The sequence below is a fragment of the Conger conger genome, chromosome 7 (assembly GCF_963514075.1).
Source record: "Conger conger chromosome 7, fConCon1.1, whole genome shotgun sequence".
Classification (NCBI taxonomy): Eukaryota; Metazoa; Chordata; class Actinopteri; order Anguilliformes; family Congridae; genus Conger; species Conger conger.
In genome coordinates this window covers 29,741,185-29,759,744 of record NC_083766.1, presented here as the reverse complement: position 1 = coordinate 29,759,744, position 18,560 = coordinate 29,741,185, and the positions used below count along the sequence as shown (strand labels likewise).

The 18,560-nt window shown below is 39.3% G+C and overlaps 1 protein-coding gene across 1 annotated transcript; it reads left to right on the top strand.

Moving 5' to 3' along the window:
• Positions 1-631: 631 nt before the first annotated feature.
• Positions 632-18,458, top strand: LOC133133922 (A disintegrin and metalloproteinase with thrombospondin motifs 8-like). The gene is made up of 9 exons (XM_061250221.1): positions 632-1,666; positions 3,828-4,067; positions 6,896-7,028; positions 7,988-8,155; positions 9,795-10,087; positions 11,331-11,517; positions 12,034-12,206; positions 13,077-13,252; positions 13,639-18,458. Exons 1-9 carry the CDS (start codon positions 917-919, stop codon positions 14,369-14,371), a joined length of 2,853 nt encoding a protein of 950 aa, XP_061106205.1. The 5' UTR covers positions 632-916; the 3' UTR covers positions 14,372-18,458.
• Positions 18,459-18,560: the final 102 nt, after the last annotated feature.

Below are 18,560 nucleotides of genomic sequence, written 5' to 3'. Positions count from 1 at the left end.
ATTCATGTATCAATATGACGGACCTTCTTGTGCACAAACCTGTTTAAAGTGTCATACGTTGTATTTCCAGTCGGTGTGTAATCAGCTTATGTAGGCTACAAATTTGTTTTGCTTCGCAACTATTACTCGTCATCTGGCTGTAATTGTGTAACATAGTAGGTCTAACATATAGGCAACGTTTAAGCAGAATGGTTGCTTCAAGACATCACAACGCATCACTTGGTGTTCTCCCTATAATCCAAATAGCCAGGTTCTCAAAAAATGTAGCTATACATTCATTCAGTAAATTAATTCATATCCGGTGAGTCCGCTAGCATCGCCTTTTATTTTAAAAAAAATTTTCATGCATTAAAAAGAAGCATGAACACTTGAAATAACACGGTTGATGGGGTAGACGAATCGGCGTACTGTGGACTGTCTGCAAGTCTAACTAAAGTAGTTTGCGGAGTGGGAGTGCTAGTCTGTTCTCATTGGATGAGGTTGATGTGCAAGCTTTTTCATGAAGTAGGCTACGAGGGGGAGGAGAGTGAGTTTAGGTGGGTGAGGGATATCAAAAATAAACTTTTAAAGAAGGGGAACGTATAAATACGACCGCCACTCTAACCGTTCACTGACACAATCCAGACGAAAGAACATGTGTTAGCTCATAGATTAGCTGCTTCACACTATATTAGCTTCAATACAACTTGCAGAATCATATTTTGAAACGGAAACCAATTTGGATGTCTAATTCAACCGCCTTTCAATTAAGAAACTGAACTTGCGCTACATTTTTACAAAGTTATGGACCTTCTGTATACAAGTAGACATTGCTTGCATTCACATAAATTATTTTATAGGCTGCATTAAAACTTACCTACTTGAACATTTCCTTAAATAAGACATTGCTCATTTGCGTATTGTCTTCGTTTTTAAAATGTGTTCAGCGTTGCATATTACTTTGTTAACTTTGTCAATATACAGCATTGCTCGTTCTGAGTTGCTAGAATCCGAGGACATTATACCTATCAGGGTAACTAGTCGGAGAAACGGCGGTCGTCCGTGGAAAAGAGACCAGGAACTCAGTTTCAGTCTCACTGCATTTGGTAAAGACTTCACGCTTCACTTGACTCCGGATGACAGGTTCCTAGCTCCGACCATTAGGGTCCAGCGCATCAAATCGAAACGTCTTTCTTCACTATTAGATGCATTTAACACAAGGGAGACAGGGACGCAATCTGACAGTAACAATATCAACGATGTTAACCACAACAAGGACATTGAAGAAGATCTGAAAAGTTGTTTTTATTCGGGAACCGTAGATTTCAAGCAAGACTCCTTAGTTGCTGTCAGTCTGTGTCGTGGGATCCAAGGATCGTTTGTGACAGATGGAGACGAGTATCTGATTGAGCCTAAAAGGTCTGGAATTGGCAAACTGAAGAAAACCATCAAGCAGCTGCACGTTATTAAAAGAAGAGTTTCCACCAACACGCGTGGGGCTACAACTACATTCGACCAATTGAAAGATGAAACATACGGGAAATCAGAAAGAAGCGCATTCTCCTTTGGTGAGATGAATGGTCAAACGCGGAATAGGCAGAAACGTTTTGTTTCTGCAGCGAGATATGTCGAGACGTTGGTGGTGGCAGACTCCTCAATGACACGTTTCTATGGAGATGAGATAAAGGTAGGCCAACTATAGCTTTCTACTCTATAAAGAGGCCTTATACTATTAATTATTGAATGGAAAAGATAGCTATTACTAAAACTACAATCACACAAACATTTACAAAATAGATGTTACAGTCTAATTAAAGCAAAATATTTATTTGGAAAGAGACTGGTATAGGCGCCAGATATCACACAAATTAAGTTATTACGTTCCATAATATTGGACATATCAATATTTGTGCAAGTGTAATCACATTAAGTTACGCAACATTTCCCCAAAATGGTAGGCTTATGAATGAACATTGCTTTGCTTTTCTATAAACATTTTGGTTACTTGATACCATATCAGGCATGCTTACTCTTTTAATGGGTTTGATAAAGTACATGTATGTTGATGTGAAATAAAACATGCTGGTATCAAACTAATATTATTGATGTAAAAAATTATAGTATCACTGTTAATTAAAAGTATGTATATTATTTACAAATGACTATTAATTATTTTGAACAGCTTGAGGAATTGTAAGGCATGCTAAAATGCTTGTTTCTTATATTGCAAGTGAGTTAGTGAGAGCATGGTGTGAGGTTACAGGTAATTTGTCTTCTTAGCGAAGACAGTTTTAATTCATTTTCCGTTGTTGAGTATGCTACTGTCAGTACAACTGGTACAACAAGTAGCTACACTCCTAACTGCATGCCAAATAAGGTATTTCTGCAGTAAAGGAACATGACATTCAGACTGCATGCCAGGGAGATATTGATCATAATGTCTGAGCCAGTGATGTTTGGATCTCCCCAGTGCATACACAGTAAAATGCCCAGTGTTATTTCAACTCTAGTCATAGGGTACATACAGTATGAGTCCAATTAGAACCATATGTATAGTATACTGTAAGAGTTGGTTTAACACTGATCATTTTACATAATAGTGTCCACAGGTAAGCCATGAATCTCTCTCAAACAACCTGGGGATTACAAATTACATGCAGGAGATCTGACTTGTTGGGATTTCTTCAGCCTGGTAATATGTTTTCATGAGAGGATCTGGGATTAATTTTGTCAGTACAGATCCTAAAGTTCTTTGGAGATGATGTAAACTTGAATTGCATAATCTATACATTCGTATTACCTGAATCTGTATCACATTAACTGGTTTATTGTTTTTTTAACTTGAGTTTCATTGTTTGAAGTTGAATTTAATGGTTTAAATATTAAATTGAATTTGGCCTTCATTGCAATCAATTATGACTTTTAGTTTCAAGTAAAAAAATTCCTATTTTTGGTGGGAAAATTTACAACACGTTTTGCAGGCCATTGTGCAGCAATCAATAAATATACAATATTAAGTAATGCTGGCAACATTCTCAAGTCAAAAATAGGCTATATGAATGTTTTTTGGCGGGAAAACGGACATAGATACAGTAAGTTCAAGAAGGAGTTCTTTAACTGCTTGCATATAATACCTGCATTGATGAAGACAGTATCAAAAACATGTCAGCCACATGAAAAAATATTTCTTATGATCTCATGCACATGATCTGAGAATGGAATATCCCAGGTCTCCATGTACTTTTTTGTCCTTTCACTTTAATTGAGTGGAAAGAGAAAATTGAAAACACTATTTCAAAATTATCTGTCAGTGTAGTTCACTTTATTCACCTATTCAATGAAATCTCAGGATAGCTTGATCTCAAAATAAATCTGTTATTCCCTTTGGTGAAATTGAGCAGCTCAGAACCAACACAAGATATTTAGGTATTTTAGGCTCAGGTCTTAATGAACCAGTCTTTTAATGAGCCTACTCTGAATGGCTCTTCTTCCAGTTGCCAAACAGCTGCTGGTTTTAAATCTAAAAAAGGCTAATGACTACAGATGTCCAGGATCATTTATCAAATGAAGTACATTTGCCAGAGTAGTTAACCACACCACACCACACCACAACCTGAATTTGATAGGCTATTAACAGTAGTGCTGTTCAGTTTCTCAGTCATCTGCTTTGTTATTCAGTGTGTGTAATGCCACATTCATTCATCTATGATAAGTAGACGTGTCAGGACACAGGAGAATATGGGACAGAGTAAGGGCAACCCATACAGGACAAACTGTTTTTGCCTGAAGTATGGGACAGCCAACTTTATGTGAAGTGACCCATGCCATGCATGAACGTTCCATCACAGCACTACATCCTGACCCTGGTTGCCATGGCAGCACAGATCTACAAGCACCCTAGCCTGAAGAACTCAGTCAGCATGGTGGTGGTGAAGGTGTTGGTGGTTGAGGACGAGGATGTGGGGCCAGAGATCTCCAGCAATGGCGGCGTGACTTTACGCAACTTCTGCAACTGGCAACAGCTCTTCAACCCCTCCAGTCACCGACACCCGGAGCACTATGACACTGCTGTCCTCTTCACCAGAAAGGTAAGGCCAACTTACATTATTAATGTTATTATGGACTGGACATAATTAATGTTAAACCTTATGTTCCTTGATCATATTTATCTGGGTTATTCACTGAGTACAGCTGTTCTGAATAACTGTATACCAATCTTTGGAATATGGGCAAAATATGCATAATTGTGATTTTTACATAATGTAAAACACCTCCCAAATAGATGAGTCTATAAACTACAATCAAGATGGTGGAGAACTTGGTTTCTTTCCAGGTGACTCCAAGGTATAAGTCATACAAAAAAGAGACAAGAAACCCAGTTTAATATACAGTATGAAATACATACATGCATATGTCATATACATTATGCAGTTATATGCAAAAGTTTGGGGAAAGTTGTTTATTTTGCCTGTGTACTAATCAAATTGTTATTTTTCAATCAAACATGAGGACTATGAGGAATAGGACTTTTTTTCATACTTTTTGTAAACACGCATTTAACTGTATTTTTCATGTATTTTGGTCCCAGAACGGCGAAACAACGAGGCTGGCAATTCTCGTGTTTTGCATTCAAGTGTGTTTTGGAAGAATGACCGTTGCCTGTTAATTAAAGCAATGCCATTCAATGAGTGCCCCGATTCCTATTAAGCATCAGCATGGGACAAATTACTATCAGCTGTTTAATATTTCACAGGTTTAACATATTACTTTAAGTATTTATAAATGGAATGCTGTGAGTGTCAGGACATGGGTTCTAATCTTTTGGAAGCGTTCATAGAGTCTATTTCATAAGCTAAAGGAAGGATACTCTGGCTTCAGATGAGGGCCAGACAACTGTGCATGCCAACCAAGCAGATCCGGCCTGACACAGTAAGGGACATAACCGGCTACCCCCAGGGAGCCCCCTAATTATTCAAAATATATATTATTTTGGGAATGGGTGGGTTGGGGAGTTTCCAAATCAAATTCTGATTTGGGCCTCTCATAGGCAACAAAGAAAGCTATTGTGCTGATGAAGAAACAAAAACCTTAATTAGATGTATTGCAGTTGGTGTATTTCAAAGTCAGCTGAATGGTCTTAAAGAAGAAGTGAACTACTGGAGGACTCCAATCATCAGTGATCAGGCCATTGGTGGAAGAGAGCTCTGGGAAAAAAAAGCCAAAATCATCAACTTCAGTAATTGCTAATGATCTCTATACATTGGGGGTGAAAGTATCGCAGGACACTGTGAGCAGAAGACAGAGAGAGGAAAATTACAGAGGCTGCACTTCCAGATAACCTGGAAAAACAGAAAGGGGCGTTGTAGTTTGCAAAAAGATGAGCCTGATGAGGTTTGGAAAGTCCTATGGACCAATGACCAAATAAACATTTACCAGAGTAAGGGAAAGGTGAAAGAGGACTGCTCTGTACTACTTCATCTGTCGAGCATAGTGGAGGCAGTGTGATGGCTTGGGCCTGAAATTAGTTAAGTGGTCATTATTGATCATGTAAGCAGTGACGACAATAAAAGAATGACAGTTGAAGTGTACAGAAAAATATTACCCAGCAATAGTCAGAGAAATCCCAGCAAACTCATTGGGCAGATGTTTATCAAGTGCTTGATGTGGCCCAGTCAGTCAACAGATTTTCACCCCACTGACTATGCGTTCCAAACTTTTTTTGAAATTCCCAACCATCATGAGCCTAGTAACGACCATGAGTCGCAGACTCAATGCAATAATCAAATATAAGGGCTATGCAATGAAATATTGACTTTTCAAGTTATTACATTTGTCAAAACTTAATTTGATATGATACTTATGCTTTAAATAGGGGGACTCAACTCATTGGATGGCATTGTTGTAATGTAGTTCAATGTCTTTAAAGAAAACCATTAGATGAATGAAGTCTGTAGTAATGATATGATGTTGTAATGTATTTCACACGATAGTATTCTGTTTGCAGAACTCAACATTAGACTGAACATAACATAATGCATTTCAGTACATCATAGAATGAGTTAAATGGATTTTGGTGAAACATTGTGAAACATTCATGCATTTTGAACAGCGGTGGCTCAATGTTTAAAACTGCACATCAGGCATGACTGTGTGTAAGTATGGCAAAACTACTTGAATATCAAACCTGGGGAAACATTAGAAATGCAGTTAGTTGAAAGCCTCAATTTAAAAAGATATGAAATTACAATCATCATCCTGCTTTGATGTTGCAATATGACATTGGGTCAGCTTAGAAAAATGCAGGACTGAAAGTGCTGTGAGTATGGGTCATTTTTAGAAGCACTTTAAATAAAGCTTCATGTGATGACAGTGGCTATTTTAGACAGGCCGGGAGGGTGTTTTTAACAGCAGTACAGCAGCACTTTTAACACCTGGCCTTAATCGGCCTCGGTTCTGAAGAATGTAGGCTGCGTGTTTTGCGGTGGCAGGACCCTAAAGTGAAGCATAATTGGGGGTATATTTGCGTACTATACTGTGTGTTGTCTCTTCTGCAGCGAGCGCTTACTAGAGAAGCAGAACTGACTTCACATTACTCGTAATCCCTGTGCCCCTCTGGTGTCCAGATGTGGTTTAAATTATGTGTGGAAGTATGTCTTGTGGCCTCCGTCTTCTGCCCAGGAAACATTTGTTTCTATCATGGGAGACCTTGTTATGAGAAGGGAAACTTACTTTGGTGGCATGCTGTTCACTGTCAAACAGCTAAAGGTTCCTCTGTCTTCAAGTGTGGCTGCTGTTTTATTTGCTTCATTAATTTATGAGGGAAATGCCAGAAAATATATTTCATTGGCAAGAGCTTGCTTGGGAGCAAAAATAACTATATACACTGCATCATATGAATCTCTCCTCTCTTCCTCAGGACATCTGTGGACATCAGAGTTGTGACACTTTGGGGGTTGCTGATGTGGGTACCATGTGTGACCCCAAAAGAAGCTGTTCTGTCATCGAAGACAACGGGCTCCAAGCTGCATTCACCTTGGCCCATGAGCTTGGTGAGTGGAAGCCTTTTCTATGGAACCATAGGCTTACACTATAATCGCCATTTGCCAATGAGTCTTAAAGGGTACCCATACCCCAAATGCACATATGTCTAGATCTGTTCAATACATCATAAAAAAACTTTTCCCATTCTCCGAAGCTAAATCAGTCATGCATAATGACATATTTCATTTATTTTATCGGACTGCGTCGGTAGGTATGTACGTCATTGTGACGTGAAGTCAGTAGTGTGAATATCCTTTATCTCTGAGGATCTCTAACTAACCCCCATCCTCAGTGCATTTTTGGAAGTGTACAATTTTTGTTAAAGCTACATTTTTTTCCCCTTAAAATGTTTAATGAAACTAGCCTTTCTTGGAGCTCTTCATTTTCCATAATTGATTTAGTGTCCATACTAAATCACTCAGTGACCACTTTATTAGGTAGTTCTGCAGGCAGAAACGCATTGTTAATGACAGAGGTCAGAAGACAGGAAGTCTTCTGGTCGAAGTTGACAGGAAGGTGACAGTAACACAAATAACCACGCATTACAACAGTGGTATACAGAAGAGCATCTCTGAACTCACAACACGTCAAACCTCTAAGTGGATAGGCTACAGCAACAGAAGACTTAAGTCTAAGTCGAATAAATAGCTAATAAAGTGCTCACTGAGTATAATTTAATCAGTTAAGAAATTTGCCTTTGCCAAATAGCATATGCCATAAAATTAAAGCATCAATTTATTTGACTAACCTTCTTAATGCCATGCATAGCTACTGTTTCTGACATAATGTGTCGCAATGCAGGTAAGTCCTTTAATAATTAGACCTTAAAAGTGTCTAATCCAGTACAGTGAACAGCTTTACAACTCAAGATGTTAAAAAGCCCTTCCCTGTCTCCCTGAAGCTGTATTGAGTAAGGCTGCTTGCTGTGATGTCTTCAGTAACAGCAGAGGTGTGTCTCTCCACACAGGCCATGTGCTCAGCATGCCACACGATGACTCCAAGACCTGCGAATGGCTGTTCGGGAACCAGGGGGGACACCACCTGATGGCCCCCTTCTTTGTCCACCTCAATAAGACCCTGCCCTGGTCCCCGTGCAGCGCCCTCTATATCACCGAGTTCTTCGATAGCGGACATGGTGAGCTCAGATCCATGTAAGAAATACCCTATTCAACAGAAGTGACTGACTCCCTCCTTCTGAATATAAATATATATAAAAATATTCCTTAAAAAAGTAATAGATGGGCAGAATTTCAGATACATGTTTTTGTGAAATATGTATTTGGATATATATCATACTATATGTACTGTAATGCTGGTTGCTTGCCAGTTTTATCGTATCACCTAAACATACGTGCCATCTCCAAAGACACTTGATTGTAGTTTGTAGACACACAGCCAAATGTTTAGGGTTTTTTAGGAACATCCTTGGGATCAATTTGGGATTCACTAGCTTTATCTTCTTTATCTGCCTACAGAATTGAAGCTTCTGCTTAAGCTGTTGTCTGTAATTTAGGTCTTTATGGTTGATATAATTTTACTGTAATTTGGGCTGAGATTTCACAAGCGTTATTTTCGGAAATAATAGTTCTCCTGCCTTTACACTTTTCTGACCACAAATTTTGCTCTCTAAAAACCACACTTGTTATATTCTTCTGGGAGTTTATACAACAGTTCATCATCTCTCTTCTGGCTTACTGCTACTGTACAGTACAACTGGAGCAGTAAAATCATGTATGTGATTTATAGGCAATGTCAATCAATGGTTTGAATTTCCCTTCCTGGCCAGGGAGGTCCTGTCTTTGCGGTTGTTGCGCACATAGAAAGAAAAGGGTATTTCACAATGTGGTTAGCCATTACCCTCAGGGCTAGTCATCCTGCATAGCCATGAATCAGCAGAGCAAAAGAAAATATTTGCCTTGCAAAATAGCTGACATTTCCGCTGATTTATATATCCATCAATATTTCCGTCTGCACCACACACTTTGTACCTGTGAGTCATCAGTGGAGGATTCCAGCATACGCATTCCATCTTTAACAACTGATCCCCCTTCACAGAATGAGCAAGTACTGCCAAGCACATTCTTTTCTTTTGGAATAAAACTGTACCTATGGGTACTGATGTTCCGCCTGATAATGCCTAATCTTTAAACGGCAGTATAAAAAGGACTGTAAAGTTAGTTGTATCATTGTATCTGAATGCAAAGAAATATGTTACAATATGATTTGTGACACAGAAAATGCATTTACTAATGGTACAGTAGGCCACTGTCAAGCACACTCCTAAAAGCATCACTCTTAAACCTTCTTCCACTGTTTATGTAGGGTCTTCATGTACTTTATATGCTATGCTTTTATCACCTCCCAAAGTCAAATAGCCCTTTCTCTGACTGTCCAATGGTATTTATGACTGGAAAACAAACACATTCCGAAATGTTTCAGCATAATGTGGCAAGTTAATGGATCTGCATAGTGCATAGATCCAAAATGGTAAAGAAAACAGCTCCCACTTAAGCACTTAACCACTTGCAAGGACACATACTCCAGCACAAGTCTGGTTTATTAGGCCATTGAGGAGGCTAATGTTTCCACCCTGCTTGGGTCTTGAACATAAGTTCTACTCGAAACCCTGCTCCGCTGCATAATAAATCATGTTTATTATGGGGCAAGACTGTCTGTGGTTTTCTTTTTTCCTTTCTCTTGAATGTTTTTATTGTGCTGTTCTGCGTTGCTTTACACGTTGGATTTGTACTCAGAACCATGTTTTCTGCTGACAGGGGACTGTCTGTTGGATGTGCCGGGCATGACTGTGCCTTTGCCTGCCGAGGTGCCGGCCCGCGCTTTCAGCCTGGACGTGCAGTGCCAGCAGGTGTTCGGGGGGGAGCTCGAACACTGCCCCAACACCTCCGACACGGACGTCTGCAGCAAGCTGTGGTGCAGGGAGAGAGGGCAGCTGCAGTGCCTCACCAAGAACGGGAGCCTGGCCTGGGCCGACGGCACGCCGTGCGGCTCCAACAGGACCTGCCTGAACGGCGTCTGCGTGGGAGCTGAGGAGGTCCTGCAGCCCAAGGTGAACCCCAAAAGAGCCTTGACAGACAACCCTCCACCCACAAAAACAGCCCGTCCCTCAGAAGACTTGCGCTTTTATGCCGCCTATGAGTCTATGCCTCAACGTGCCCTGAAAGGGTTTCTTTTTTTTTGTTGTTTTGACATGTACATCACTCTCAGGCACATTCTCGCCCTTTCAGAAAATGTCTTGTAGCACTTCTTGTGCTCCAGTCAGCACCCCCTTCCTTGCATAGCGGCTTAAAATAATCAAATGCTCTGCTGCATTTTCCAAATGCCCATTCAATTATTAGCATGATTATTTCTGGTGCCGTGTTTAAAAAAGACTTTCCACTAGGGCCTCCGTAAGAAGCCAGTTATGACCTCAGATGTGCTGGCAGGCTAAAGACTCCTTACACCCTGCTCATGAAACTCCCAGCTAAAAGCATGCACTAAGTTTGCACACGCCAAGCGCACCATGAATTTTGGTAGTGCAGATGCATGAGGCTATGACAGACCTGAGAAAGAACAGCTCTGCCCAAGGCAAGGTACTCCAGTAAAATGTTCAAATTTCATGAGTGTATATGAGTCCAAAAGCGATCAGCTGTACCCTATCACAGTAAAATATACAAACGTACTCTCTCAGAATATTTAACACTGAACATTTTGCTGTGGAGAGACACAAAACTGTGATTTCACTGTACAAAGGCTAACATCCAAGCCAAGATGGCACTGATGTGATCTTGCAACCTTGGATCTTGGATGTCGGTGAAATCAATAATCAATGTTTGTCATTGAAAGCAATATTACGCGAAGGCAACAGAGATTAGTGGGGAAGGAATTTTTTTGTGACGTTGGTAATTTGATGAGTATCTATGATAGGTAGGAAAGTAGTTGAGTCATGTCTCAACGTCGATCAGCCTTGTAGCTGTGACGCAGGTTCAGAAATTGTTTGGGGGGAGAGTGAGACTTTGTTTGGAATATGTTACAATTTGTTTCATTTAAGTCTTTGAGATGAAGCTATTGGATTGACATTATAAAAACAGTAAATTCTTCTGTGCTGATTCAACTCTAACAGTTTCCACAAGTCTACACAGGAGGTGCAAAATGTACTCTGTAGGAATTGATCTAACCATTTTGCAGTGCAGTGTTTAAAAGTCACTAAATAATAGACACTTTAAAAGTACTCACTGCTTAACTTCATTTTGAAAAAGAATATAGTACCTGGCTCTGCTGAAGTGGCCCCTGATTGGTGATTTCTGGTACAGGTAGTTATAGATGGAGGATGGGGGCCGTGGGGGCCTTGGGGAGATTGTTCCAGAACATGTGGAGGTGGAGTGGAGTTCTCCCACCGGGACTGCACCCACCCCGAGCCCCAGGACGGGGGGAGATACTGCGAGGGACAGAGAGTCAAGTACCAGTCCTGCAACACTCGCCCCTGTGGGAACAATAAGGGTACTTTTGCTTTTTTTCTTATTCTCATAACTTGTTTTTTCTGATTCCTCGTAATTGGTTTTCCTGTTTTATTTCCAATATATTTTATTATGTAGCCTTCTTTCTTGCCATATTTCCATTGTTCCCCATACTTGCTTGTGTTTATCTTCATTTAATTAATGTATCTTTACATATGCTTGTATTTTATTGTTACTTTTACATGGAAAGTCTTTTTAATAACTGTAGGAAATCAAGTTTATTCTTTTTGTAGTAGCAGTAGTAGTAATATTAATAGATAGTAGTAGATTTGGCATGCTCCTTCAACACTTTAAGCACACAACGTACTGCAGCTTGGATGCTTATGTGCAGATATTGTGTGTACTGTATGTTCTTGTGCAGGTAAATAACTACCAGTAGAGATCGAGACTGAAAATGTATACCCACATAACATTCAAACCTCATGAACAAAACCAATGGACTATTCGGCTCTATTATTGTCAAGTTCAGAAAAGATTGAGCTTTTTCTTATTGCTTCAGGAAAAAGCTTCAGAGAAGAGCAGTGTGAGAAGTACAACTCTGTGGGTGACCTGGATATCCATGGCAACATCAGGCAATGGATTCCAAAATATGCTGGTGTGGCCCCCAGGGACCGTTGCAAGCTCTTCTGCAGAGTGCGAGGGGGCAGTGAGTTCAGAGTCTTTGAATCCAAGGTACAGTGTGACCACTTTGTTTATACTTTATTTATTTAATCTTTTTTCACCCTTTTTTTGTACTCTTGCAATGTCCAGTTTTCCATACTTTACCAGCCATGCACAAAGATGTCCATCTTTTTCAGGATGTCATGCCAACTTCATGCCTAGTCATTTATTTCAGTAACCACTTTCTTTGTTTATATCTTGATATGACCATATAAACATGTAAACTATTGCATTTGTCTGCTCGTTATTATCTATACGATAGAAGAAGAAATCCTTGGCTTCAGTTCTTCTCCAACCTGCTCACCTGCTACAATAGACCTATCTTCTATTGTAATTAATATTGAAATACGTATTATATATGATTATGTGGCAAAACAACAGGATTAGCATTCTTTTTTATTCAAAAAGCATGGGCTCTTTAATGAACACAGTGAATCAAGACCTTGGATTAATGTCTCATGCAGAGGACTGTACTGGGGCATTGGATTTCTATTTGGTCCAGAGGGGGGAGTGCCCCCTACTGGTTCACCAACATCTTTTTCAGCAACTTGGGGCCGGATTTACTATGACCTTTTAGCAGACACAAAACTAATAACACAACCAATGATTGGTGCAAAAGAAATGCCTCCATGACCAATCATTGGTCATGTTATCACTTTTGAACGTACATGCTAAGGGTTTGTGCATGCTAAAGGTAAATGAGGCCCGTAGTTTTCCTAGGAGGTGTCCCAACCCTGCATACCTGTTAGACATGAGAAGGCTGTATGGTGATATAGCTGCTGGCTAAATGAAGTCCCAACCAAAGCCATTACTGTGTTGTCAATGCATTGCATTACATATGTATATGTCATTGTTTTTGTATCTGTTTCCTGTGCTGTGTAGGTAATCGATGGTACCACGTGTGGCCCCGACACCACGTCTGTCTGTGTCCTGGGCCAGTGTGTGAAAGCAGGCTGTGATCGGGTGATTGGGTCCAACCAAAGACTAGACAAGTGTGGTGTGTGTGGAGGGAATGGCTCCAGCTGCAGGAAGGTGACTGGCTCCATGAACAAAGCCATGTAAGTGTAATAATACAAGGCATGCGTGCTGGGGATGGCGATTGGCTATATTTAAAATACATACAGTATATATGAAATATGTGCATACTGTAGCTCATATGTAATATATAAAGGAGGCATAATGTTGAAACATAATCTTTGAATGCCTCTGTGCCTCCTGCCAAGCATCTTAAACCTCCAACATTTTGATTGTAGCTTATAGATATGTTACATTTTGAGAGGTATTTAGTATTTTTACGTAGTTCTTCATTGCTGTATGAAAGTGAAGTTCTCAGAAAGTTCCCAGAAAATTAAAAACATTAATTTTGTTCAAAGCTGATCACAAAAGTACCTTTTTGTTTTAGCAAAAAGAAAAAAACTAACGAAACTTTTTTTTCATCCTTCAGGTATGGCTATAATGACGTTGTGACCATCCCAGCTGGGGCCACCAACATTGATGTCAAGCAGCGCAGCCATCGAGGAATCAAACATGACGGCAACTACCTGGCTATCAAGGGGGAGACGGGCGGCTACATCCTGAATGGGAACTTCTCTGTTTCCACAGTAGAGCAGGACATTCCCGTATCAGGAGCTGTGCTGAAGTACAGTGGCTCTTCCACCACCCTGGAGCGCATCCAGAGCTTCCAGCAACTGAGGGAGGCGGTGACTATCCAGCTGCTGGCCACAGCTGGAGATGCAACCCCACCCAAAATCAAATACACCTTCTTCATCCCCAAAGATGTCTCCTTCAGAAAACACAGTGAGAAGAAGGCCTCCCTGAATGCCATCCAGCCTTTCGGCACCTCTCACTGGGTCTTGGGGGAGTGGTCCGACTGCTCTAAGAGCTGCGGTTCCGGTTGGTCCCGGAGGACCATTGATTGCAGAGACGGCGGCGGTTTCCCCTCCCTCCTCTGTGACGAGCAGCTGAGGCCCAGCGACATCAAGCCCTGCGGAGACTTGCCTTGCCCCATCTGGCAAATGGGGCCCTGGTCCTCCTGCTCTCGAACCTGCGGCCTCGGGCAGCGCCACCGCAGCATCCACTGCCTGGACTACGCCGGGAAGATAGTGGAGCCCAAGAGTTGTGACCCTGTCAAGAAACCCAAGCCAGCTGCTATGGAGTGCCTTTACCAAGACTGCTGAGACCTGCACAGAGCCTGCTAAGTGCTGAGCCAAATGCAGTGAAGGATAGGGACGAGCAGAGTAAGGGAGTCGAATGTTGAGGAGAACAATGAAATAAAGGAATCAAATTGCTAAGGACTAACCCACCTTGACCTGTGCCTCAGACATAGGCTTGAGGGAAAAAAAAGGTGTAGAATCTGCACTACTTGATTTAAGCGAGGTTACAGAGTGTTGGACCGGTTTGAAAGATTTACTATTCTTTATTCGTTTTCTTTATGTTTTTTCATGTTTTTCAAAACCACTATTGAAGGTTCAGCCCAATAGATATCTACCTCAGTTGATGTGAAAATTGTATATCATATCCATATATTTATAATATCAATCCTTGGTAAACTGGAACAAAAGTATTTTTTTGCACAAATATATGAAAATGTGTAAAATTGTAATGCTCAAGACACACCAAGTTACAGCATACAATGGCTTACAAATGGTTTGTCCTGATCTGTGCCTCGCCAAAATGTTAAATTTTAGGTCTACAGAGAGTTCCTTGGACTTCATGGCTTGGCTTTTGTCCTGACATGCAGTGTGAATTGTGGAACCTTATATACACACAGATGTGTTCCTTTCTATACTATGTCCAACTAATTCAACTTGCCACAGGCACAGACTCCAATCCAGTTCTAGATGCATCTCAATAGTTTTCACTTCATTGTTATGAAGCCAGAGTATGTTTTATAAATTTCCAAAAATAAACTTGATTCAGGACTTTATATTAGTGAGTAAGTAAATTGAATCATTAAAAATTGTTTGCGTAGGTCAACTACATATATACTATATATACTGCATATGGTGTAGTGTTGGCAGTGTTTGAAATGTTAAATAACCATATTATGTATTTGTGCAAAAACAGATTTATTTTTTAATCATATTTTTGATATTGTTTATCAAGGATTTTAATACATTTGGAGTCTACATAAATATAAAACAGTACTTAGGGTTATTTAAAAAACAAATTATTATCATTCTAAAATCCTTCTCTGCAATTGTTTCTTTACTGAATGAGAACAAAATTGGGTGGGTTATTCCTCAGGCAAGAATAGATGTGCGTAATGATGAGGCACTTAGATGCATTTTTCAGTGAATGGTCATGTGTGCGCAGATCACCATGCTTGCACCAATGTAGAGTGTTATAATGTTTATTTCTCCCTGGGAAAGTGTATCCCACTCAAATGCAAGTGCTGATGGGATTATTTTGCACAAAGTAAGGTGCAATGTGTGCAGTGAGAATATTGTCAATGGCATTATACAGTCAGTGAACCTTAGTCACTAGCTGTTACATTGTACCCATGCAATTGTATTGCCTGGCGACTTGCTGAAGCAGAGTAGGCTACTACAGTACTTTGCCTGCCTCTGAGGTAGACAAACTGCCGCATGATTCAGCATTGTAAGTAACACTGCGCTAATTATCACTCGGTCACTTTCGTTGTAATGTCTGGTTTGCACAGGCACAACATACTGACTTAAGTCAGTGATGCAGCACCAAGCTGACATGTATCATTGGTTCTGGGGCATTCATCATGGAGCCAGTGTGCATTCATCAATGTGAACATAAAAGGATATTTTGGTAGCCTTGGGTAACAAATGCAAACACTTGTTTTCGAAATGTAGAAGTGACTGCCAAAGAGAAAGACATAAGCAAATCAAAAATAATTTGGCTATTAGGGGCCTATTGTTCTTTTGATAATACTGTATTTTCTTTATACCTTTAAAAAACAGCAGTGAAGATCATTCTGCTTCTATCGTTTCCCTCTAAAATGAACATAGTCAAAACAAGATAGAACCTAAAATTTGAAATTATGCTCGACAGGAACGTTTTGCATATTGAACACACACAAAGTATCATCACAGTACTTTGGGATGAAGCAAAACATTGACTTACTAAATTTGCACAGAAGTCATGACTGTTTGCTATGCTTGCAGAATGGGAGTTTGTCAGTTTCTGACCAACCAAACTTTCTGGTGACCCTAGACATTGACATCCTTGCATCTGATACTTATTTATGATGCTCTATGGTGTGTATATTAGCAATTGTTTGAATGTAGTAAAAAATAGTCGAGTGGTCTGGTAGTTATGACGGTTGGTTCTTGATGTAAGGTAATAGATATTTAAGTTAATTTCCATACAGAAAGCTAAAAAAAAAAAAAAAAGAATACACGTGTAAGGAGATTCTCATTTTGTTTCAATGTGTCCTATACATTTTTATATATTTGGTTAAACATATATTAATAAGATTTTTTTTTTTTTCTTGAACTGTATTTAATGTAACATCTATAGAAAAATATTGCAGATATGCCTGAGCTTGCAGCACTCTAATCTTTGATCATATTTCTAAGGCGTTTAAACTATGTTCAGATGTTCTTACCTTTATGATATGGTAAATAGGACTTGGGAAATCACTGAATCTGTTAAGATATTGCACGTCAGACTGCAGCACTGAAAGTAATCATTCACTATTTAGTCAGTTAGCTCCTTCCCTTTTGTGAGTAACATACTTTTAGTTCATTTGCATCTAATTAAGTTTGCTGATCGGATTTCTGATATCTGATGTACTTTCAAACTGTACACAGTCAAACAGAATGAAACTGTCAGAACAAGGTGCCGTTGCTCATGAAAACAAAAGCTTTTACCGTAAAAATGCTCAAAACTGTATTTTGAATACAGTTCTGTTTGAAATACAAGGGATTCTGGAAGGAAAGGAACATTATGCTGTGTCAAAGCAATGTTTCTTTATTTATAAATATCTAATACATTTCCTGTATCTAACCAAATAGGACTTGCAAAGTTCCTAATCATGAATAACAGCAGATATTGTGTGACAAACGTGTATCTGTTATCCTGTTGTGTTGTGATATTGTAAATAGATTTTTTTTTTTTATTATTCTGTATTTTCTCATTAGAAATGTTTTGGCTTTTGTATGTTTTTTTTTTTGTTTTTTTTTACTATTAGTGTTCCTTTAGATTAAGCTATTTATACATATTTGTTCCCAATGACACATTATTAGTGATATATCCAACTGTTAGAATTTGAATCACTCAGCCCAAAGCCAGATCTAAAGCTTGATTTTTCCTCAGCTTGTTATATTTATGATAAAACTGTTTTAGGTTAACTTTATGATTATCTATATAGATAGGACATTAATATCCTTATTTGGTGATCTGGCAGTTGCCCATATAGGGGAAAAGATACAGTATACAATGCATGCCTTAATAAGAATACTGTATAGGCGAACATGCATTTTTAAATTAATGTGTTGAAATATAGGATATGAATACATCTGTAACAAGTGAGATATTACGAGCCTTCGCTTTCGCTGCACTTCACCGTGCTGACTAGCGAACTAGCTGAGCTAACCCCGCTACACATCCACCAAACCAACCACCTTTACTGAAATCCACGCTACCCTCATAGAGCTCGAAACCCTCCTGTATTCTTTATTTATTTTATTTTTGAATGGGGTATAAAATCAGTGATTGGTCCTTACAAGTGTTATAGACATGATTCAATAAAAGATACTTTTGTGGCGAATTACATTTTAGAATGGATTTAGGACTAAGGACTGAATGTGAGGAGCATATAAATAATTTTTCCAACTAATTTCAGAATTGGAAAAATGGTAATAATGTACTGTATATACAGATTTAGCTATAAATCCTCTTCTGACGGTTCTGTTCAGTTCCTATCCAATTCATATGTAATTTGCAGTACAGGGCTTCTGTCTCGCACTTTGAATTAGTGTGTATAATCCTTTCCACCATTGCATGTGACTTGGTGAAAAACAAAGTCATCTACAAATAAATCTAATAAATAGCTTAAAAAAAATACAGATTACATATGCGTCTTCTGAAAATTTGGGGTTAATTTCAAATGTAGAATGTGTATGCTGTAATATTCCTTCAGTGAAGGCCTGTGCTCTCATAGCTTCCTTGTCAAGCTATTTATTTCTGTAAAGTTTCTGTATCTGCACATTTCATCACAATAGAATGAATGTTAGATGCTGCTGTCTTTCAGAATTATAAGTGGTTAGTTATGCGTAAATGCATGAATAAAGATGCATCGCTTGCCTATTGTCTATTGTTTATTTTTTATTCATATTGTGCTCAAAGGACACATTATTGCTTCAAACAATTATGGTCACTGTGAAAAGATAA

Coding starts and splice junctions, on each gene's coding strand:
- LOC133133922 (XM_061250221.1), top strand. CDS start 917: ATGTGTTCAGCGTTGCATATTACTTTGTTAACTTTGTCAATATACAGC. Junction 10,088..11,330: donor AGGAGGTCCTGCAGCCCAAG/GTGAACCCCAAA, acceptor TTTCTGGTACAG/GTAGTTATAGATGGAGGATG. Junction 13,253..13,638: donor GGCTCCATGAACAAAGCCAT/GTAAGTGTAATA, acceptor TTCATCCTTCAG/GTATGGCTATAATGACGTTG.